The sequence below is a fragment of the Lytechinus variegatus genome, chromosome 2 (genome assembly GCF_018143015.1).
Source record: "Lytechinus variegatus isolate NC3 chromosome 2, Lvar_3.0, whole genome shotgun sequence".
Lineage (NCBI taxonomy): Eukaryota > Metazoa > Echinodermata > Echinoidea > Temnopleuroida > Toxopneustidae > Lytechinus > Lytechinus variegatus.
Genome location: NC_054741.1, coordinates 83,809,053 through 83,835,063, shown reverse-complemented (window position 1 = coordinate 83,835,063; position 26,011 = coordinate 83,809,053). Strand labels below are relative to the sequence as shown.

Sequence of the window (26,011 nt, the reverse complement as noted above, 5' to 3'; positions counted from 1 at the left end):
ACCAGTTTCTATTTCCAGATTTGAAAATTTGCAATATATACTTTAAATGGAATGTTGTATTTTGAAACATTGTTTGTAATTTGTCATTTTTTAAGGGAGATTTTATAAAAGCTTTTTATTATCTTTAAATTATTTGTCACATGCTTGATAGATACCTTTTTTGAAAAAAAATATTGTATGTGCTAGATTGACATACACAAGGTGCTACTTTTGTTACTTCAAAGGCTATTATGAGTTTTCATTGGGACAAATTTTCTTGAAAAACAGTGATCAATTTCTATATACTTCTCGAGTATTGGATGCGATACAGATTATGAGAAATTGTTGTTAAAGTCGAAACAGGATTGTCAACCATAATCAGTGTTGATCAGGTTGTGAAACTAGAGAAAGGAAATCCAAACTGCTACTGTTAAATTATCACAATTTTTCATCAAAGTCAGTAGAAATTAATATGATAGGGAGATCAGTGGCTGGTTTTTATCTTTTATTCTTTTTTATCTGGAAGATCACTTTTGTTGCGACAAAACACCATTTTGAAAATTTGGACTGATGGTGAAGGACACCAATAGCTGATCTCATTATTTGATAAAAGTATTTTGTATTACTTGCCAGAGAAAACCAAATTTCTGTGTAATTATTTGTTTGCAGAGACTAAAATAAAGCATCTTGTATCATGTATAAAATCATATCACACAAAGAAAAGTGATTGGCTTTGTTTTTTATGTAATTATGTGCAAATGCTTTGGAAACCGTAAGATTTCTGTATTGAAATCATTAGGATCATTGTCACGAACATTGTTTTCATCACCATAATTTTCTTCTTTGTCTTCATCGAAAGTTGGTCCAAAGTGCTGAACACATATTCATTAGAAGCTGCAAAATTGTCAGAATATTAATGATAATATTTAGAGTCATGTAGCACTTCTTTAGATTACAAGGTGGCTTTTATCAGTAGGCCTGGGACTTTCGGGTTTTTTTCTCTTCGGGTACCCGTGGCAATTTTCGGGCGGGTACCCGAAAATCATTTCGCTTGAAATATGACCGGTGGAAAAACCCCATTGGTGACGTCATCAAGCCAATGCGATGCAAGCCAATTATGAATGAAATTATAGCAAGCATGCGCATTGCAAGCCTCCCGTGCGCCACGCAGTATTCCATCGAAACAAGTCTGCAATACTCTGTCACCTCGTACCAAAATCGACCTAGAATTCCACTTTTCTATATTTTATATGAATTATGAAAGGTATTCTCAGAGGATCTATTTTCTCACCGATAGCGCACAGGTAAGCAAATTTTTATCACTTCTTGCTTTTCCGTCAAAATCTTACGAAGTAGCGTCGATATTACATCGTGTTCGTGAGTTTGTAGAATCTATCGCTACGTGAACAAAGTCAATTGATTTCCGGGTTTCGGAGTGTCAAATGCGCCAGCCAATCACGATCGTGTTACCATTTTCGGTTTATGATGAACTGAAAATGGTATCAAGAACGTGATTGGCTGGCGCCTCGTATGCTCCGAAACCCGGAAATCAATTGACTTTGTTCACGTAGCGATAGATTCTACAAACTCACAAACACGATGCAACATCGACGCTACTTCGTAAGATTTTGACGGAAAAGCAAGAAGTAATAAAAATTTGCTTACCCGTGCGCTAGCGGTGAGAAAATAGATCCTCTGAGAATACATTTCATAATTCATATGAAATAAAGGAAAGTGGAATTCTAGGTCGATTTTGGTACGAGGTGAAAGAGTATTGCAGACTTGTTTTGACGGAATACTGCGTGGGCTGAGGCTTGCAATGCGCATGCTTACTATATTTCATTCATAAATTGGCTCGCGTCGCAGTGGCTGGATGACGTCACTGCGCTGCAAAAGAAACATGGCGACGATTGAACGATCTCAGTCACATCATCACTTGAAAAACTAGTAGATATTTCGAGGGTAATTGGTGAGATTCAAAATGAGACTTGTGTACTTTTGTGATGAGTTTACAATCGTGTCTTACACTACGCAATACAAATCAAATGTACGTTATACTGGTGAGCAATTTTCGGGTATCGGGTATTGATTTTTCTACCCGGGTACCCGAGGCTTCCGGGCGGGACCCGGGTACCCGGGTTTTAGTCCCAGCCCTATTTATCAGCATGGTTATTGTCCCGGGGGGGCCACTTACATTGACGAGTGGATACCATGCGCGACCAAAAAAACACGTAAAAAGGATGTCTTTTTCACGACAGGGCACGTTACGTACGTAACGTGATTAGGGTGTCAAAAACACAAAATTTATGAAAAAAGGGTATCTATTTCGCTAGGAAAATTACGTGTTTAGGGTCGAATTTGCGGGGATGATCAAACAAAATTAAAATGTTTTATAAAGGATGTCCTTTTTGCCCCAACACTTCGTGTTTAGAATCCGATTTGCGCGAGGTGTAGAAGGTTGGGTTGTACTAAACCAAATAAGGTAAAACCGACGACCGAAGGACCCCTAACAATAAAACATTCCCGTACTTGTTTAGGGGTTCATTTCAGGGAATATTTGCCGAGAGTATATCGTTTTGTGTCCAATACTTGTTAAGGGTTGGGTTTCACACGCCAATACTTGTTAAGGGGTGCATTTTCAGAATATGGAAATTACGTGTTTAGGGTGCTTTTCGAGACCCCATGGTCGCGCATGGTATCCACTCGTGAATGGAAGTGGCCCCCCCGGGGTTATTGTACAATACCTTAGGGTATCATTATACTTTATTTCACAGAAGATGAGTCTTAATCAAAATGAAGTACTTAGATCTATCTTGCTTCAAGGTGGATTAGCTTCAGTTTGCATCACGTCTCCATCAGAAACTAAGTCAGACCCAAGTCTGAACTTTCAGATCAAGCCTGAAATTGGTACATATTCAAATGTGTGCAGCACAGACTTGGGGAGGGGGGAGTGAAACAGTTGTTCATCCCCCTCCCTGAACTTATGTTCATCCCTTGAATTTTGCCAGTGATTTTTACAGGATCAGTGTTTGGTCTGGTAAAAAAAGTTCGGAAAATGGCAGGCTCTACTTGTGAAGAAATTCAAAAGAGTTTTGAGTGTGCAAGAAGCTAGATCAGAAAATAGGCCTGATTCACTGCCCTTTCACACAGTAAAAAAATAATTTGGATGATCATTGCAGTGAAAAATATTTAGCACATGTGGAACCATACAAACTAGAGCCTGATCAGAATCATGGATGCTAATACACCTATCAATTGTAAGACGCACCCCTTGACCCCCGGGAATGGTGCGTCATGGGTGGGTCATTTACCAACAAATTAGTGACTCAGGGTACCGTCATGGAGGCAATTGGTCAGTCAGAGCATGGAGAATAGGTGCGTCATAGTCAGTCATTTTACCGGGGTGCGTCATAAAGCCTCAGCATGGTACGAACGGCTCTGTCCACGCACTTTACTCACGTCGTCGGGCGTTTGTATTTAAACCCTGCATGCTCATCGGGATGCTCATCCTTGGATTAAAATCTTGTCTTGAATTTTCTGTCACCTTGCATAAGAAGTTATTTCACTTTTCTTTAGATCCATTTTTATATATCCAGCCCGCAAGCCCGCACGATTGCTTAGGATGAAAAACAAGTTTTTCTTGCAGCGCGCGTCTCGTACGTCGTTCCTCTCAGATCAAAAACTGATTATCTTGGGGGGGGGGGGTGTTCTTTGCAAAGGACGTCTTTCGTGTTGCGGATTTATGATGCGCCGTAGGACATTGGTTTTTTTTTAATGCCTGCCAACATATTTTATTCATTTGTTGGTGAACAAAAACCGTTGCTTAATAATACCGTATTTGCCGGCGTAAAGGCCCCACCCCCATTTTGCGAATCATCTTTGAAAAAAAAATGCATGACAGAATACCCGGCGAAGTCGGAAAAAATCTTGGTTGGAAAATTGTTCAACAATCGCCGCGGAATGGGAAATAATAAACACGCATGCTGTAATTCTTCTTACTGTTTCATCTTTTTCGGAAGGCGACGCAAGGAAAATAATCCACCATCGACGTGAAGAAAGGGCCGATCGAGGTAATCAAGCGCTGCGGATGAAAACAAGAGCTGCGGAGGTAAACAAGCGCTGCGGAGGTAAACAAGAGTGGCGGAGATAAACAAGCGCTGCGACAGTAAACAAGCTCGGCGAATATATTTTATTTCTTTCAATTAACGTCTTCTTTTCATACAAATAAAGTTGAAGGTCAAGTCCACCTCAGAAAATGTTGATTTGAATCAATTGAGAAAAATCAGACAAGCACAATGCTGAAGATTTCATCAAAATTGGATGTAAAATAAGAAAGTTATGACATTTCAAAGTTTCGCTTATTTTTAACAAAACAGTTATAATATATGAATGAGCCAGTTACATCCAAATGAGAGAGTTGATGATGTCACTCACTCATTATTTCTTTTGTTTTGTATTGTTTGAATTATACAATATTTCAATTTTTACGAATTTGACGATTAGGACTTCCTTGCCTGAAACACAAAATGTTAAAATAATGGAATTCCACGTGTTCGGGGAGGAATGAAACTTCATTTCACATGACAATGACGAGAAAATAAAAATATTTCATATTTCAAACAATAAAAAACAAAAGAAATAGTGAGTGAATAACATCATGGACTCTCTCATTTGGATGTAGCTGGCTGTTCATATATCTTTTTTGTGAAATGAAGCGAAACTTTGAAATGTCATATTAACTTTCTTATTTTACATCCGATTTTGATGAAATTTTCAGTGTTATGCTTGTTGAATTTTTCTCTTTTTATTCAAATCAAAGTTTTTTTGGGGGGGTGGACTTGTCCTTTAAATAAATACGCAAGCACGGGCAGTGTTTCAATGTTTTTTTTTTTATTGAAGTCGGTGATGTCACATGAGATAAATAATCTACAAGATGTACTGACATGCCATTGATTGAGTTTGCCGTGCCCGTTTGGGCATTTAGCATTACCTGCCAACAATCCGCTAGCATTGAGTGGGTTCAGAAGAGGGCTCTGCGTATCATTGCCTGGCCAAATGTCTTGACATACATTTAACTTCTACAAAGTATGAATGTGTCATCTCTTAAAGACAGACGGAGTGAGCTTCTTGAAGGATTTGCACGCTCGTTGCTAAAATCGAAACGACATCACCACTTCTTGCCTGAAACCCGTAGGGTTAGAACTGGTCTTTCCATAAGAAATGCACATCATCTTGAGATTCCTCAGACTAGAACAAAAAGATACCAACAGTCGCCAATCCCCCACTTTGTGCAATTGTTGAACTCTGTAATATAATGTAATTTTATATGCAGCTTTATTTTTTTAGCAACTGTAACACTTTTTGTACTCCACTTTGTTTATCTTTAATCTTATTGATTTTATTTTATGTTTGTCACCTTTTTATTCCAATGTTCTTTTTTTTACTTACTTGAGTTCCACTTACATGTAATACGACTATTCGATATGTAATTCTGCCCAACTTCAATGATTTTTTGGTTCATTTATTTATTTTTTACTATAAAGCATATACTGTACCAGTCACATTTCTTTGACTACCTATTTGCCTGTTTCGGCCGGAGAACATTGGATTCATTGCACTGAATTTGCTGTTCTCTGGTTTAGGCAGGTAAACATGGTAAACGGGTGGTCAAGGGATTGTGACTGGTGGTGTACTATCTACAGCATATCACATGGTTAATTCCAGAAGTTCATACCAATTTATTGTAACATCGTATTTATTTCGCTTTTGTTTTATGACTGTCATACAAGGCTCAAACTAATTGGAAATTGCAATTATTCACAACATTGATTTGGTTTATATTTTTATAGGACTTATATATTATTTAATTTGTCTTGCTATTTACAATTTTTTATATCATGTACATATTTTTCTTGTTTTAAATATGATATTTTAAAAGTGTAACTTAATTTATATATGCTTTTAATACTTGCAACTTTGCTGATGTGATTTTGACGATGATAGTTTTACAATGTTATAATTTCAATCAATAATCTTTTTTTGAGATTGTCCAAATTATTTTCTCTGGCTTTATTTGTTGATTATTTGTCAAGCACTAGAATTGTGATGTAATCTTTTAATAATATACATGTACATCTTTACTTTGTAAATATGATAATATGAGTCTTCGGACTTTTGTCATGTACCATTTTCACAATAAAACCAGAATTGAATTGAATTGAATAAATAACGAGTGAGAGAGAGGTAAAGACCAAGTGAAATAAAGACATTGGCGGCGGAAGCCCAAAGAATTAGAGGGGGTCTACCTTAGTGATGGACAAATGTAAGTAAAATAATTTCACAAGCAAAAAAAAAAAGGTCATCAACCTAAATTTTAGGGGGGGGGAGGACAAGAGACATTTTAGGGGTCCACCAGAATTTAGGGAGGGGGATGCAGGAAACAAAATTGACAAGCAAAAAAAAAGTTATGAACTAAAAATTTAGGGGGATCGTCCCCCATCTCAATTTTTTTGGGGACCTGCCCCCCGCCTATGAATAAAAAAGATGAACCCCGGGGGGCCACTTACATTGACGAGTGGATACCATGCGCGACCAAAAAAAACGTAAAAAGGATGTCTTTTTCACGATAGGGCACGTTACGTACGTAACGTGATAAGGGTGTCAAAAACACAAAAATAAGGAAAAAGGGTATCTATTTCGCTAGGAAAAATACGTGTTTAGGGTCGAATTTGCGGGGATGATAAAACAAAATTAAAATGCTTTGTAAAGGATATCCTTTTTGCCCCAACACTTCGTGTTTAGATAGAGTCTGATTTGCGCGAGGTGTAGGAGGTGGGGTCGTACATTAGGTAAAGCCGACGACCAAAGAACCCGTAACAATAAAACATTCCTGTACTTAATTGTTTAAGGGTTCATTTCAGGGAATATTTGCCAAGAGTATCGTTTGTTTCCAATACTTGTTAAGGGTAGGGTTTCACCATGGAGCTAACAGAGAAGGGGTGCATTTTCAGAATATGGAAATTACGGTGTTTAGGGTGCTTTCGAAACCCCATGGTCGCGCATGGTATCAACTCATGAATGGAAGTGCCCCCCCCCCCCGGAGATGAACACTGATTCTTTCTTGGAAGTTTACGTGGCCTTGAAAAAGACCGTTATTAATTCACGCACAAAGCAATTGTAATTGACATACCTTGTCATGTTCCCTCGGTCTCTTTCAGCGGGAAAATATTGAAGGCGGCATGATTCTTTTTTATACTTACGCTATTTTTCCACCTGCAATAGAATATTAAATTGCATGCAAACTTCGTGTATCACCGTGTCATCTTTATCGTCGCAAAAAAATCGTGTATACTATCATCATTTACTATTGTCAACATAAACGTGCTCTATCATCATCATCTTCGTCGCCATCATAATAATCCATAATGCCTAACCAGTAAAAATCTAAATCACTCATCTCAATGTTGTAACTTTAATTATCATTTTATGGCAATTCGTTGACACAATATCATTGTCACCATTTGCATTATCATCACATAATTCATCCAAAATATTTGTATTCACAACCAACCAGCCAATCATCACCACTACCGCCATTTCCCGCAGCAGACCACAGCACACATCGCAAGGTAGGTTTTTATTATTATTTATTGGCCGATGAGACTTGGAGATGCAAAACAAAAGAAAAGATCAAAAGGTAAATATTTTCATTTTATTTTCCATTACGATCGATGACGATGTAAAAATAAATTTAAAAATGTAGAACGAGGTGCTGCTAATCTTCCTGGCTCCTGCAAGGAAGATAAAAATGATAACATGTTAAATCAATGTTCCACATAATTTCATAAATAGTAATGACATTCATTTCAATTAGATGGGTTGTTGTCATAAGTCTACCAATACATATTGCAAACGTACTATTACACATGCTATTGCCGGGGAATGCCGGCCCCAGACCCCCAGACAGAGTCAGATCGCTTGAGTTGCACGGTCTCTGAGCTCTGCTACGTTATATGGAAACAAATTTAGACCTAAATAGAATTTAATTTGAAAAGTAAGTTATCACGTACCGGTACTGAAATGTTTTCTTAGTTAAGTCATGCTTTTTACTATTTCATCCTATAAACGCGCTGTTTTAACTACCATTACAATGGAAGCGTCACTGTAGTCCCAAACGTACGCATACGTGCTGTGTTGACCACGTATTCAGTGTTGCCATCAATCTCCATCCCCAAATTTTCAATATTTGGGGATTTTGAGAAGCCTTTGGGGATGAAAAAAAATTATTTGGGATTAAAAGAAATTTGGGGATTTTTCATGCAATTTAGGGTATTTTTGAAGGTTTTGATGAAAAGCACCGATTCGTTATTTTTCAGTAATATGATGCTAAAATACATGAGATATATCACTCTTATGCTAAAATATGTAGATCATCCGCAATTCAACCGATGAATTAATTTTACATTGAACTTCATTGGTTGAAAATATGCGGTAAATGGTGGGGTTGCCAATCTACTTTGAATCGAAACCTAAAAAAAAGAAAAAAAATCTGCTGTGTGTTGTATGAACACATCAACTAATTTGGGGCAACAACCATGATAAATATCCTCACTTTTTCATAAATTATTGTGATTTAAATAATTTGGGGATTTAGGTTCCAATTTGGGGATTTTTCGAGTGCCATTTGGGGATTTTATTCAGCTCGGACCTAGTACTGGCAACATCACGGTATTCAGCGTTCGCGGGACACGGCTTTTGACTATCGTCACGTATAGGCCGCACCCCGACTTTGCTTCTTTTTCTCATCAAAAAATAGTGCTGCCTATACTATAGACGCCGGCAAATACGGTAGTTCATGATTAAAATGCGATACCAAAGACAGTCCTTTCAAAGACCCTCTCGTGCATTCGCCCCCTGAATGGGTATTATTCCATAGTACTTTGCAAGGTTCCTTCGCGAGAGATGTACGTACAGTACAGCGGCACGTTCGTGCCGCGCCCGCGGAGATTTACTTGACGGAGTGCGTCATAGAGACAGTCGATGGTCAGTCAAAATCCAGCACTGGTGCGTCATATTTTTTCGTCCAGGCACAGTCATCGTAAGAAAAGGTCCGTCACAGTCGAGACACACAGGTGCGTCATGGTACATGAAAATCCGACTCACATCTGACAAGTGACGCACCATCCCCGGGGGTCAAGGGGTGCGTCTTACAATTGATAGGTGTATAATCACAATCACAAATTCAAATTCTACTCCAAAACATCTTTTGGGGGGCGGAGCTTACATGACCTTTCAAGCACTTCCATAGATAATACAATTGTCATGCACTCATCGTACTTTGTATTTACAATTAATGTTGTAAGTTAGAGCAATTACGGGATCGGAGTTCGGTTCGGAAGTTTTGCTCCTAAAATCGGAATCGGTTGGGATATCGGAAAAAAAAAAAAAATACATTAAAATTTGTATGTGGCCAGCGCGTGGACAAATGCTGCACGCTACACTGATTGTAGAATTTGTTTTGATCTCCGACAAAAGCGGAGGAAGAAGATGATGAGTTGTTTTGATCTCGGACATAATCGGAGGAAGGAAAATAAGAAAATGACGTTCCAGCGCGCGACACTACCGCTGATCAACGATAGGCCTCTTCTCTACAACATCGTGGTGAAAGCGGAGTCCGTCGTGAACTTTTAGAGGCTGCATTACTTACCAAAAAAGACGCACTATCATCCAAAGTTGTTTACGATGATATTCACCTTCTCTACAATATCGTAGTGATGGCGGAGGTAATCGTAAACTCTAAGAGGTCGCATGACCTCCCGAAAAAGACGCATTATTATCCAAAGTTGTTTACCATGATATTCACCTTCTCTACAACATCGCGGTGATGGCGGCATCCGTCGTGAACTTTTAGAGGTCGCATTACTTACCGAAAAGGACGCACTACTATCCAAAGTTGTTTACCATGATATTCACCTTCTCTACAACATCGTAGTGATGGCAGAGATAATAGTAGACTCTTAAAGGTCGCATGACCTCCCGAAAAAGACGCATTATTATCCAGAGTTGTTTACCATGATATTCACCTTCTCTACAACATCGTAGTGATGGCGGAGGTAATCGTAAACTCTGAAAGGTCGCATGACCTCCCGAAAAAGACGCATTATTATCCAAAGTTGTTTACCATGATATTCACCTTCTCTACAACATCGTAGTGATGGCGGAGGTAATCGTAATCTCATAAAGGTCGCATGTCCTCCCGAAAAAGACGCATTATTATCCAGAGTTGTTTACGATGATATTCACCTTCTCTACAATATGGTAGTGATGGCGGAGGTAATCGTAAACTCTTAGAGGACATATAGTCAGATAGTTGTAAATATTACCGCGCATGTCAGCGTGTTCAACTAAATCTTATTTGCCTCCGCTTAAGATCTTTTCGTTGTTTTTCTTCCTCCATTTTTGTCGGAGATCAAAACAAATTATCACCAATTATCATCATCATCGTTTTGTTCTTCCCCGATTATGTCAGACATTATGAAAAATACAAGACATTTGGCTACCTCCTGCTCGTACGCACGGGCGTCCGTCGATATAACACATGATATTTTTATGAAAATATGCACCCTTTTTCTTAAAAGTTGATGGAGAGGGGGAAAAATTAATCGTATCAAGTCGGGGTATTCAGTAATGAGTACAGGAGAAACTATATTTCACTGATTTTCATGATTCATTCCATTTGATTAACTCATCTATTCGTGTTTTGGGGCTAATCTTTCCCTTACGCATTGCTTTTTGGCAGAAGTTCTATGGAAAATGCACCTTTTTTCACACAAACTTTGAGACACTCTGTATTCATTCCCCCATTGCTCGAGAATGAATGGGCAGTTAACGACGGGGTTAAAGATTTATTGAGGAACGGAATGTATATTTCATGAAAATGAAAGCCATTTTCCCATTGGATATCTTCAATACGTGTTTTTTACTAGATGAAGTTAGTTGTCGAATAGGCTGTCCTGGCATTTGAGGTCTCTATCGGTGACGTCACTCAGGATCGTCATGCCTGAACCATCGGCCGGGCAGGGGTCGCAATGGTAGTATGATTTATGGATAATGCACTCGATATATACAATAATCTTGTCCACCCGTTCAAATGAATGTGAAACTCATATAATTTTCATCAGAGCATTCAACATGAGTACTGTAGTACACATTTCTTTGTTATAAGTGAATTAAAGTCCCTCCAGTGAGTTTGATCACACCTTTTGCGAAAATGTATCACCCCTACGTTGTAACACAGTCAGCTGTTTGCACTCAGGGTCACTCCGTGACCTGTGTGTGCGTTCAAGAGTTGTACACGATTTTCTGTCTCATTTAGGCAGAAATCTTTCATAATGATCAAAACAAATCATAATCTTCTCCACCTGCCTTTCCGCTAATATCGGAGATAAAAACAAATCATAATTTTCTTCCCCTTTATCTTCTTTTCCTTCCACCGCTTTTGTCTGAGATCAAAACAAATCACCAGCGCATTTTGACAGCAAACATGTCGCCACATGTTTTTTTTTTGTCTTGTTATGTTTTGGTTTTTCCGATCCGATTTTTTCCCCACTGGTCAAAAATCGGAGTTCGGAAAAATGCAGAAAAAAGGGGAAAATCGGATCGGGAATTGGAATAAAAATCTGTTACAGCATTATTTACAATGCAAACTTTGATTGACAAGTCACCAAGGACACATACCACCTTTGCTCTGGAATTCAAATTACAGTGAGCGTGTGAAAGTTCTGATGATTCCAAAAATGAATTACAATCATTATTACAATGATGATTCAAGATTCACGTGTGAAAAGACCCATTCACTGATCAGGCTAATTCCTTGCATCAACAATAGCGAGCTAGGGCCTCATCTTCATTCTGCTGAAGATGAGTATGATTATCTTGCAAAACCCAAGAGTATAATCTCAGCCTCACTATAATCATTGTACTCATATTCACATATTGATCCAGAGGCAGTGCAATTGCAATTTTTCAGTTTCTCATATACAATTTAGTATCAAGGGAAATATCATGCCTTCATACATTATTTGCATCAGAGATTGGATACACTTCACATTATTTACGTTTGTTACACCAATGGTTTGTCATCATTGATGTTGAGAATTTGATTACCTTTGATAAATTATGTTTTAAATTGTCTTGATGTCAGTGGTAGATGCAGCCGGCCGGGTTAGGGGATTGCCACCCTCTCCCTTCCAAAGAAAAACTTGTAACATTTTTGTTTTTAGACGATAGAAAAGTATGTCAAATAGCCCTGCAAATTCAAACTATGCCATTATTTCTCTGTGCAGTTTGCTTGATTTCCCTCATGATAATAACATCCCTACATGTAGTGCTGCAAGTCGGGCAGCATGTTCGGGTTCGGTTCGGACTTTTGTGTCTGGTGAAACTGGGCATTGTGGAGTGAGCCTGTAATCCAAGCTACGTGGGGAAGTTACAAATTGATGCAGAGGTTTGAGGTTCGAACCCTGGTCACATCTTTCAGATGGTGATGTTAAAGGTCGGTCCCAGACGTAAATAATCATATCTGATTGATACACTTCTGACAAAAAAACCCTCAAATACACACTCTCTTGGTGATTTTCATCTCCTTGTCTTGTGTGTTACATAACACAAAACAGTTAATTTATTTTTTACATTTGATTTATTTTTTATGATACCCGTCATATGCAACGTAATCTCATAATGTATCATTTTATTTTCTCTCTCAGTTCACAGTATAGATGCAACTCAAGCGATGTTCCTACCTATAGGGGCTTCTTTCTCTCTCCTTGTTATGTTCTTCTTCTTTGACTCAATGCAGATGGTCTTTGCAGTCTGTACGGCAGGTAGGTCAACTCTTGGGATGTTGCTTTTAGTTTCAAAGAATCCCTAAACATGCATCACCTTCTTACTGATGAGTAGCGAAGCTTGCAAACAAAGCAAATATTACTTCCAAGTGTTTGTAAAGGTTGCAAGACAGTTTGTATCAACAGTTTTTATTGTCAAAGGGAATACTACTTTAATTAACTTTGATTAATATTGATATTTTGTTCATTATTTAAAAAGTACATCTCTAAGTGTCAAGGATTTAAATAAATCCAGATAGGCTGTGCATACAGTAGTGACCAGCCAAATTTTTAATTTACTTTAAATCTTAAAAGACTCAAATTCATATCTCTTAGATTTATATTCAAATGGACAAGGGTTAAATCTTATTCTAATATTCGACTGGTCACTATTCACAACCAATTTGGGTTTAAATCCTTGACATTTAGAGTGTATTTTAAATAAAGTTAAATGAACTTGTGGGAGATTGTTATTTGATATTACAAATGATACTAAATAATTAAAATGTTTCCAAGTGTATGAGTATGATCTTGATATTGATATTTTATCATGGTTTCATAAAACTATCATATATTCATTTCCTTATTCCTTAAAGCTGTTATGTAAATGAACTATGTGTCAATTCAATTAGATGTTTGTACATGTATGCACATGTATTCACATGCATATTACTTTAGATCTCCACATGTTTCAAAGTTTATTTCTGCATTTCCGTAAAAAAGACAATTTAGAGCAAAAGCATATCTCTAAAGAACCCCCCCCCCCCAAAAAAAAAGATATTTTTTGAAAGCTTAGGTACAAAAAATGACAGGGTACACCAGTGATCTACAAAAACTGAAAAAGCAATGAATACAATATACATTGTAAAAATATGGTGAGACCATAAGAAAGAATAGGAGAAAAAAAAACACTACAAGCAAAAGATGAATTCAAGTAAAACAAAGAAAATACATGAAACAAACTAGAACAAGTGCTTTCTGTTATTTTACAGTTATATATCGAAATTAAAACACTTGAAGTAAGCAAGATCTATCTCCAGTCCAAACACCTAAACTTCATCTAATAATCCTGCTTTCAAGATCATGAACCAAATCCATCTAAAATCAGGTCCGTTTTTAGAACAAACTTCCCGCCTCATGCCAAGCTTATACAGATTGTGAAACAAAAAGAAGAAATTAGGTTATGGTGGATGTCTGGTAAGTGGATACTTAACAAAGAGCCTATCTCAAGGCATGTGACACTTGCATAATATACCCAGTCCATCAACTTATCTCAGCTGTTCAAATCAAGCACCAGATTGAGTTTCACTCCATTTCTATGTTCTTCTTGTGTGGTGTTCACGTTCTAACCTTTCTCTCACACATGTCACAGATGCGTGTCAAATACCTTGTTCACATGCCCTTCATTTAAGTTATATCTGGTTAACTATAAAGCAATAAGTACAATTAAGGCCTACATGAATTTTTCAATTGTTTATTAAATTAATTTTAGAGTAACATAGAAGTCTATTGCTTCTGCACCCCAAATATATTTAAGTGAGATCCCCCTTCTATATATTCTTTCAGGACCAGAAGGTTTAAAACAAGTTCAGCTTAAAGCTCTTGAATCATAGATGCGTCCTTGTAATATTTAAAATGTAACTTTCAAGTTTAATCACTGACCCTATGGTTTATATCTGTGTGAATCTCACTTATCCAGCTTTAAGCAGAGATATGTCTCAAGTTTCCAGATAATATGCATTCAGTATGTGTGTGACTGCCTTTTCGTTCGTAAACCCTTTCAGACCCTTCCCCTGCCCCATCATAGTCATACATAACACCATTTGTTAAAGGTAAAGTGCCCCCCTCCCTACTTTCTGTACCTTGACATTGGTAGCCAGGTTGTTAGGCATGGTAAGAAATTAATACTAAGTTTACTATCCAATATCAATTAATAAGTGTTTGGTACCACAAAATCATAAAATAGCCTTAAAATGAGACATTCTGAAGCTTTTAGACATGCACTCATCCTAGTAAAATTGCATGAATGACCAGGGGACTGTTGCAGAAAGAGTTGCGTTTAAAAGCAAGTCAAAAAAATCAGTCGCAAGTCCTAAATGCGTGCTGTTGATTGGTTGAAAATCATGTTGCGATTGATTGCAACTCTTTCTGCAACGGGCCATTCAAATTCTTCATTGTGGAAAGGAATTTAATGAAATAACATGAATATTTGAAATATTCAGATAGTATTCCTATAAAGAAGTGATTCTGTCTGTAGAAGACAATTGTTCATGTTCATGAATGTGTCTGAGTGAGAGATGGTCCAATTGCCTTTGACACTTGATAGACTGTACTATTTGTTGGTGTATTAGTACTAGGTGTTGGAACATAGTGCAGTTGCCATTTCATGAATGTTAGATGATTCATCATAGTCAGTTCACATGACGTTTTGTTCCTGCTTCCTGCCACTCAAGTGATCCTCTTGATGAAATAGCTTTTTTGGGAAAAGGTCAAGTGTCATTGGGTTTATGCTGCTCACAACTCTGCCTTGATGGTCATTTAAAGAGAAATTCCATTGATATAATGAGAAAGTCTGTAAAACAAGGCTGAATTGTCAGTATATCATCGAGGATCTAGATCTGGTACAGTTACATTAACTGAACGTTGTGAAATCTTGAAATCTACGCTGAAAAATGTTCACACCGAAGATCCCCAACACAGATAAGCGTACGTGGGACAATGTATACTTATTGGTTAGAGCGTCGGGCCCGATGCTCTATCTGAATCCTGTGCTTATTTGCTGATTTCTCAGCAATTACACAATTTCTTCCAGAATCCTTTGGCACATGCGTTTTATTTATACAAACAGACACTTTGGTGGTCATGTCATTGGATTCTATACGAACTCATTTTGATATCGTTACCAAAACTAGCATTTACCTTTAACTATGATGGTCATTTTCTTCCATTAGTGGTTAGCAATTTATGTGAGGGCTTTTATTAAAGGAATGGTCCAGGCTGAAAATATTTATATCTTAATACATAGAGTAGAATTCACTGAGCAAAATGCCGAAATTTCATGAAAATCGGATATCAAATACCTAGTGAAAACAGTCGTCATGAATATTCATTAGGTGGGCTGATGATGTCATTTTTTCATTATTTCATACTTGTATGAAGAATATGTCCCCCTTATAATGAAATTAGTTGCAGCAATAAATATCTAATGAACTAAGTCAGTTGTCAATCCAATTTTTCTAGTTCTTGGAGAAAAAAATTGACTAAACCAAATTTCATATAATAAAATACAAAAGAACAAGTGGAGATGTGACATCAGCCCACCTACTGAATATTCATGACGACTGTTTTTACAAAATATTGCTAAACTTTAAAATTCAATAACTTTGTTATTTTTTATCCGATTTTGATGAAATTTTCGGCATTTTGCTCAGTGAATTCTCCTCTATTTATTAAGCTGTAAATACTTTCAGCCCGGACCATCCCTTTAATGATTTACTGGTGGACTTATGGAGAAAGGGGGGGCATTGGTTTCAGCATCGATATTGCCCTTCTGGCATGACAGACAACATAGTGTTTTGTTTAAATCATTTATGGTGAATAATAATGTTTTACAATCTTCTCTAGATAGCACAGGTTTATTTGAGACATTTATAATTCTTTAAAGAGACTTGAGTCAAAAGTACTGACAAAAAACGATAAGATATTTTCTTATTTATTAGGAAATTTTGACGATTGTAAGCAAATAAAATGTAGTTGCTATGAAGCTTCTTTTTTAAATATTGTTTATTTGCCATTTTTATTTCTCTTTGTAACTCTATAGCTGTGTCTGTGAGTGTGTGTGTTTGTTGCTACTTTCTATCTCTCTCTCTCTCTCTCTTATGTTTTGCGTCTCATTTCTATCTTATTTGGATGCCAAGTGTAGACATGCCTGCATACCAAGTACATCCAGTGCCTATCAAGCAAGCACGGCTGGATGATTACCGCCATGTTGCTTATCAAGTATCCCCGGGGGAAGCGTTCTTCCTCTCTCTCTCTCATATTAGACCGGTGTCGTCGTCGTGAGGTGCATACTAGAGCACATCATCATCCAAAGAGATTGCTTTAACAGTATAGCACATGGATGTCAGATGGAGTGAGCTCCATTCCATATCCACTTACATACGTGTATATTTAGCCGCTGCCATGCTGGGCATATTTTCTTGACGTTGCTCAAGAGTTCAAGGTTTTAAATCACTATCCTATGGATTATGGTTTTGAATCCATAATAGATGCAGGAATTAATGCAGATGGATATAACAGTTCAACCCATTTCTCAATTTAGAACTTTGCTGTTTTTAACTTTAGATTAAGAATTGATAATAACTTGTGTATTCAAAGACATGCTACTGTTCTTGGTCTTGGTTTCATCCCACTTTTCAGTGTATGATTTTAATTTTCCTTGTAACATTGTAGCTTTACACCCTTTTTTTCAAACTATTAATGGTTCATAATTTCTGGAAAGAATTAAGGTATACACGTGAGGTATGTCGATTACCTTATTGGCTATTGGGAATTTGGAACTGGCTTTTTATTTCTGGAAATTGTAGTCAAATCTTTATTGGTAGACATTGTCATGCATTAATTTGAAACATATACATTTCATATAGGGATTTGAGGTATGGAGGTTGGTTTTAACTGCTTTTTTTTTGTAGATGAATGCATTTCACTCCAGAAAGTGCCTATTAACACTTATTATGCCATAGTATTCTCTGGCACTGAATAGTTAATCAATATTGCATGAGCATTTCATATTTGTATTGTTACTCAAAGATGCATTTTAGCTTGAGGGTGTGAGGCCAATCCAGAGTTTTACTGGGCGGATATTTTCAATGCTAACAGATGACCTGGAATCTAAGTAGGTACTTCCCTTGAATACACCTAGAGGCTGAACCAATTACAAAATGGATGGTGGGGTCAACAACTCAAATAAAAAATGAATAGGAATGGTTACATTTGAGTTTCATTTATAACCTTTTACAGTTATTGGCAGCTTCTTATTTATTCATTTTGTATTTCAAAACAAAAAAAAACTTTTTAGCTTGATGTAAATATAGTGTTCATCAAAGTTACTGATGTATATTCCGTGATGCTTGCTGTCATCGTTAGCTTTTTAATTACCCATACTCAGACATGCACTGAGGCTGCACTTTACATTTTTAGTAGATGTCTGCAACTACTCTATTAAAATGTGTTCCAGTAATAAACCCACAAAAACAAGTAACAGGTGTGCATATGATCAATTTTCTTATGCGCACAAGAATAATTATTATTCGTGATATTGTAGTTCTTTGCATTATAGTTCTTTTTATCATTAGTAAAATAAAGAAGTTGGTATCTTTCAGTGATTCAGTGTATGTAGAGAGAATCAGTGAATTTCATGAAAATATTAATATTGTATAAATAGAAAAATTCAGGGAAGAAAATGAGAGGGAGAAGGGAGATGATTAGGGACAAGGGATAATTTTCAAGATGGAAGGTAAATGAGGTTGGAAAAAAAGAAATATTACTGAAGTATAGAGAAAGGAGGTAGATATAAGCTGTATAGATGTTCACATGCTGGGTAGGAAATCATTTTTATTTTGGGGGGCTATTTTTTTTTTATTCGGGCAATTGCAGAATGGGCGGGGGTATTTCTTTCATTTTAAGGGCTAATTTTTAGGGGATAACAAGCAATTTGGAGTAAAATTAAGTATGATTATTCTGCCATAGTAATAGAATTTCATTTTTAGAGTATTGATTTTCTAAATCTTTAATAATGTTTGTGACAGATCGTGGGGCGACTCTAGAAAGAATGGTCGCCCCCAAAGCATGCACTTTGGGCTGTTATGAGCGTGACATCCCCCCTCACCATGTATTTCCTACGCTATTTTCATGTTTCTCTGGTACTGGTGGGGATGAAAATGGGGGAAGGATAGGAGGTAAATGGTTGATAAAAGAGGAGGTAAGACTTAATGTATAATCTATGGTCAACATGATCCGTGTAAATAGCTGCCCTGCTGACACATTCAACATTATAATGTGGTAATAGAATATGATTTTTAGTAGGTGTGGGTGAAGGCAAGGATGTATCTAACTTTCTAAGTCTAGCCCGTTAAGGGTTATCATTTGGAGCATTACATGAAGGACACACCTAGCCGGAACTTAGGCACTTCCTTTTACCTCCCGACATCTTGTAATGGATGCTTGTCATTCAAAGCTTCCTATAAATCCAACACTGTCATTATAATTTGTCATACTTATTCCATTTCATATAGCTTAAAGGTAAAAGACAGTATAGTTGCAGCAAAGAATTATTTCGTGAGAAAGTCTTTTAAATCAAGGTTAATTGTCAAAATGTTTGATTAAAATAAAACGAATTAACATTCTATGGAGTTACAACCGTAAATCTAAGGGGGTGTATAGATGTTTTTAATTTATTTTTAATTCTACCTAATTTGCTTCAAACTTGCTTCCTTTTGGATGTGAACAAAATTACTACTTGTTTAGAGAAAATCTGAATTATAACAATGTAAGCCAGGATTAGATCAGAGGAAATGTGCTATGTTTGCACATGTTTTGAACTACACATACATGTACATATATTTCAGTATATACTGACAATCAGTATATTTCACAGCACTGCATACAACTGACAAGTTAATGTATGGAGATAACACCAACGTAGTCGCCTGTACTTTTATGGATGAAAGTGAAGAAGATGCGTAGGGTACAGTAGAGGTTTCCTGGTGAATATTTATTCATCTCCACATCTGATGTATCTGTATCATGTCTCTTGGGCGAGGAAACCCATTTGTAATTCCATATGCAGTGAACGGCTTGGTGGTTCCCAGGCGAAATACCCAGCAAGGGAAATAGATGCCTTTATACATCATACATGATTGCTATGAACTTGCCCCATTTACATCTAATGGAGGGATCACACCTATAAGATCTTGGTTGTTATGATGTCAAGGGGGATATTAAATGTGGTCTCACTGATGTGAGTGATTATTAATTTTGATGCATTGTTATTAAGCCTTATTTGGTGGGAAGTGAGGTGGAACCCATTTTCAAAATATTTAAAACTATCATCAAAGTACTTGCAATGCTTGGCATACAAAAAGGTACTTCTTGGGGGAGTGCAAGACAACCCTTTGCCCCCTCCCCTAGACCATCTCAAAGTTCAGATCAGTAAGACCACAGGTTTTCTGATCAGGAAATTTGCTCTGATTAACCCGATCAGGAAATACCAGGTTATTTTGGCAGTGTGAAAGCAAATTTTGCATAATATCCCCGAAAGAAAATATCTGCTAAATAGTATGTACTTGTCAATCTGGTCAAAATAACGATAACTTTCGCGGGATATTTTCCCAAGGTTGCCTGTGTTTTGGCAGTGTGAAAGCAAATTATGGGAACTTTCCTAGCCCTATGTATAGTTGGGCACGGGCGCTGTGGGTGGCTGCTGAGCTCGTGATTTTTAATCTCGCACCTAGTGCGCATGAATTGTAACTTTGAGAACTTACCCAGAAAGGGTCATCTTTGGGTCAGTATGAAGGCGGAAAAAAGGTATTAGGTATTCTGAGACCTGGGGCGGTATTCTGAGGTCATTTTATCTTTAAAATATTTTATTTTATCTCTTAAAATGAAATTGGTATTCTGAGATGACATTTTATCACCGAGGTAAAATTGTCAATTTTATGTTGCGTATAAATTTCATCTTGCATAACTGTAGATGATACGCAACAGAACAGTGCTTGCGTAGACATACCCATCGCGTATCTGGGTATTGCAACGTGGATGATGTGCTTGCGCTCATGTTACTTTGAGGAAAAAATAAAATAAACTTAAAAGAGGGTAGGGGCTATTTTATCTCCGAGACGTTGATTTCACCAATATTTCTAGGTGAATTAACCCCAAATTTTGACATGAAAATGAAGAAAAAATATATATTTATTGAGAATAACACCTTAATGTTATTCCTGTACAATCAGAAAGTATTCCAGAGGATATATCTTGACTAATATTGTCTTTGAAGTGATGCTTGAAAAGATGCGATGGAGACTTCGAAAAAAGATGAGAGTATTGTCCTTTTTGTTTAAAAGAAATCTCTGTAAAGACGCGCAAGCGTATAGTGCAAGCGTATTTTAAGTCAATAAATTGACGCAATCTGTCCCCTTTGACACACCTGGCAGAATGGATTTCAATTGGTTGAGTGACACAAGAGAGCTATAAAAGCGCGTTTCTAATTGGATATTGATTAAAAAGTAGGTGTGTCTCTTACAGAGATAAAATGAAGATAAAATTGTTCTCAGAATACCAATTTGGAGAGATTTTAAGGGTATTTTATCTCACTGATTTTAACGGAGATAAAATATTTTATTTTATCTGAGATAAAATGGATCTCAGAATACCACCCCTGAACAACTTCTTGTAAGTTATCAGATACACTGGTGATGGAGGCAGTCTGAATACATCTGATATATATGCTATATGCAAAACTGAAATGCAGCCAACAATTGGTTATTGATTAGGATTGTGTACTCCTATTTTAACATGTGTTAGTGATTATTAAAATCTATAAATGGAAAATCTAAAGGGGACTACTGTATTAGTATTCAGTCATGTGATTCTAATAATTTAGGTTTTATGTAATTGTTCATTAGGGAATACTGACTAGAACCTCTTTAGTGTGGAACTGTAATAAAAGCTGATTGATAATGTGAAACTTGCAATCCAGCATATGGCATTCATCTATAATGAGGCTTGTTTTTCTGTTTTTGGTTTCTTCATATCAATGGGGGGGGGGGGCAGGTGAAGGGATGAATATTGATCAATAATGCTCAAAACTCCATGTGTGCTGCCTTTACCTGGGTTCCCTCTAAAAAATAGTAAGAACAACACCATTCTATTATCAAATAGGCCTATGTCTATGATAAAAGTTTTATTTTTTGTTTGTACATATTGCCTATTTTAGTGTCTGGTTAGATAACAAATGTTACAAGTTGCTATCTAGATAATTGTTGAAATGATAGATGGGCACTTGGACAGAGAATCTACTTTACTATGCCTATGATAGTAATACCTCAGTCACATTTTCCCTACGGTGGCCATACGGCGAATCCAAAACAGCCATTTTAACATTGTACCAGTTACATAAAGGTGGTTTTAATAAAATGAATAAAACGGCTGTTTTTGTCTCGCTGAAATGCAGCTGTAGAGTAAATTTGACTGTACAATTTACCTAAAGCCTCGTCACACTGCCCGAGCGTTGTTGGAGCGGAGAGAAAAAAAATCATCACCGCTCGCTACCGTTCACCATTTTCAATTTCGCTTTTTTTTTTTTTTTTTTTTCAATTTTTGTTTTCAATTTTTTCCCCAATTTTGTGAGCGATATTCGACCCTCTCCCTACCGCTCCAACAACGCCCAAGTGGTGTGACCAGGCCCCCCGCTTGTATTATATATGAACTCGTGAATATGGAAACAGCCTTAAGTTTCACTGCAAGTTAGGATTATTATTCCTATGGAAAAGTTATTCCTAACATTCATTAATCCATTACTTTGAAGGTTTGTGATCAATGATGCTTCATGTTATTGTGATTAATGAGGTTTCTAATTATGATGAACTTTCCATTACAAGTAATTTAGGCCTACAGAGAGCACACTGAAACTAACTTGGTAATCACATCATTATCCCTGGAATAACTAGAAGTCAATATTATGAGGCTGAGAGGGGCATTAATTCATATCATTCTATTCATATTTCAGCATCCTTTTCCCCAAAACAAGGCTCTCAATCAAAAAAAATCAACTATGTATTTTCAGTTCAATATAATTAATATTTTCGCTTTCTTATTTGTTCTCCTTGACAGTACTAGCTACAGTAGCTTTTGCTTTTCTTCTGCTGCCAATGTGTCAGTATTTATTGAGGCCCTGCTCTTCAGGAACAAAGTAAGTAAAACAACAACAAAATTACTTTCTACCTCTGCTATTCCCATTAATCCCTGAACCAAAAAACATTTCATATAGCATACACATAATGTTTTATATAGCTCTTCTTATAAATCATAGATTATCAATCGCAACAAATTATTTTTAGCTGATCCGGCCAGAAGGGCAAGATGAGCTTATTATGTGAGGAATATCGGTCAAGAAGGATGAATAATTGTTTTAATATATCATTGTTCATTTTGTATTTATAATCTAATACTGTAGACGGCAGGCCTATACTTTTAATATAATGTCAAAATTGAATTGTTTGAAATGTTTGTAACCCTAGTCGCAAGAACCCTCTCCCATTAATTTTTTTTTATTTACACCAGTGTATCTGAATCTTGTCAAAGGAAAAATTATGGGGATACTGGTGATCATGATAGTGATAGTAATGATGATGATGATAGTGATAGTAATGATGATAATGGATAGTGATAGTAATGATGATGGTGATAATAGAAATGGTACTAATGGTTGTGATAATAGTAATGACGGTGATGTCTGATATTTTCTACGCAGCAGAAATGCTGTTCGAAATTTATAGAGGTCTGTTTGCTATATAAACCTCACAGTTTAAACATGGTCCCTACTAAAAATGGTTTAAACAACCATGCACCCCATGTATTATGAAAGCAGATTTCATAATCAAGAACTTTTGGTCTAAAGAAATAAGTATTGCATATCCTTTGTAGGAATGACTATTGAAATATAATTGGAGTTAGTTGTTGGAGTATAGTTACCAGAACTTTATCTGTTTCTGGCAGGTGACTGGTGTGAATATGTGAAATGAATTATTTTATATTTAGAAACCTGAACAATTTTTTTTGTGATTTACGAGTACCAGTATTGTGATTGGATGAATGTTTTGTCTCTGGAGGGCAGTAGACTTGAATGTGAATATTCCATAATGAAACATCTCTAGGGTGATTCACTTCAGCCAAAAATCTTTTTTTCTTTTTTTTTTGCTTTCATATTAATAAGGGAGAGTTACAAAATATGTCTAATATTATGATTATAATAATATAATCTGTCTTGTAAAGAAGGGGAAATAGTATCTTATATTCACCCAACGAACCCTCCTAACCAATCCTTTGATCAAGTTCAGTTGATAGTTCTTTATACCTCCATGCAGCTGTTACACTGGGATAAAGTATCTCAGAAAACAAATTATTCATAGGACTCTTCTCAAATTCAAAGGTCAACAGCAAGATGGAGAAACAAAAAATCCTTTGGGAAGATGGGACTGTTTGTGTGACTAAAACAGAAGCGGTATAGTGGTTTAAATTATCCATGGTATCTTGCATTTCCTTCCTTGTTGTTAAAGGGAAAATACAGTAAATGCCTTCCCCACTCCGAATAATGATTAAAAAATATGAATAAAAGAATGAGCCAGTCAATTATATCTATACAAATGAAAAGGTAAATAAATTGGTGAATCTATGATTCCAACAAAAGTATCACCAAATCAATACATAGTAAAGACATATCAAGAAGTTTCATATGAGATTGACATTGTAGACAACTACAAGTCTTTGCAAATCGTGTATTGCATTTCACCTTGCCTATTAAATCTAGAGGATTTGATGTAGTGTCTCCCTTTGACTCAGACTTCCTGATTTACAAATGAAAGTACAAATTGTCTAAAGGATCTCTTGATTTGAAAGCCAATATTTCAGATTTGTTATTAAATGTCCCTGTGAAACCAAGAGTGGTTTGAATATTATCTAAATACACACCTTTTCCCTTTATACATCTTGTATTATTTTGTATGTGGGGGCGTCGTGGTCTTGCGGTTAAGACTCTCTTCTTTCGATCTGAAGGACTGTGGGTTCGATCCAAAGCCATGGTATGTTTTCCTTCAGCAAGAAATTTACCCACATTGTGCTGCACTCAACCCAGGTGAGGTAAATGGGTACCGGCAGGAAGTAATTCCTCAAAAAGCTGTGAGCACCGCAATTGGTAGACTAGCGTAGCTGGGATGATATAGGAGCACTTTGAGCACCTAGCAAGGTGGATACACACACTATACAAGTCCTAATTTTTTTTATTTCTTTTTAATTATTGTTATTATAATGTATCCATAGAGTAGAATGGGTCTGTTCAGTACTAGCAATGTTAAATGATATTCTCATCTTTGTAATTCAGCATGTTTGCTAGTGTGCTTATTATACCTGCCATATTCACCTCCTGTAACTGATTTTATTGGGAAGTGTAATTATAATATCAATGATTATCTTCTATATTGTTGCATATATCAATTACATATGAAATTCTATAACAAATTATGTTCCTTGTAAATGTTCCACGTAGTGTTACTGTTGTTAAGTTCTCACATTAACTCTGCCCTGTTATTGGATTTTCTTTCAACTTGTTGGGGTTTTTAAGGGACATCCGCAAGTTCTCAGTAAGATTCATAATGTATATTAATATTCATACGAGGCTTCATGCATTCAAATTTTTTTTTCAATTTTCCCCCAAGAATGTAAGGTTTTAGATCGTATCTCTTTCTTTCTCATCGCATTTTTCATGATTTTATGCTTTCATTTATCTGAAAAATAAATTATCTGTAGATTTACACAAAATGATACGGCCTTTAGTTTAAAGTGAGATACACTTTGAAAGTTGATATTTTTGTTCAGGGGCATTGGCCTGTTCTGCAGTCAGGTAGGGAAAAAGACAGAATGCTTTGATGGAAATAAAATGACTATAAAAGATTTGAAAAAGAGGACAACCTGGCCTACAAGCATGAAAATGGCTGACGGTAATTAGAACACAGAATGAGTTATGAATAATTGAAGATGCTCAACCCCTTTTTGGTATAATGGGGTTTTCTTTGTGAAAGTCTTCTCACCATACCTTTAGGAGATGTTTTAAAAGAAATATTTTCATATGCAACTGAAGACAGTTATATTAGGTATTGAGGCTAGTCTTCATTGCGTATCAGATTCTCATTGTGTTTTTTTCAATCTGTTGATAATTGAATTATTTCTAAGTAATTGAAGAATCCATCCTCAAAGCAGGTACCCAGGAAATTACATTTAATCATTTATTTTTATAAAGGTAGGATGGGGGAAGCCGTTTTATATTGTATGTTTTCAGGGCATTTGGGAAATGATGAAAATATTGATTCAGAGATATAACT

At 36.4% G+C, this 26,011-nt stretch overlaps 1 protein-coding gene across 1 annotated transcript in view; it reads left to right on the top strand.

Moving 5' to 3' along the window:
- The window catches only part of LOC121409313 (signal peptide peptidase-like 3), a 75,958-nt gene that overhangs the window by 25,703 nt on the left and 24,244 nt on the right, over positions 1 to 26,011 (top strand). Inside the window, exons 4-5 of the mRNA XM_041601238.1 lie at positions 12,744 to 12,860; positions 22,749 to 22,827. Coding sequence (XP_041457172.1) covers positions 12,744 to 12,860; positions 22,749 to 22,827 — 196 coding nt within the window. The remainder of the gene's footprint in view (positions 1 to 12,743; positions 12,861 to 22,748; positions 22,828 to 26,011) is intronic.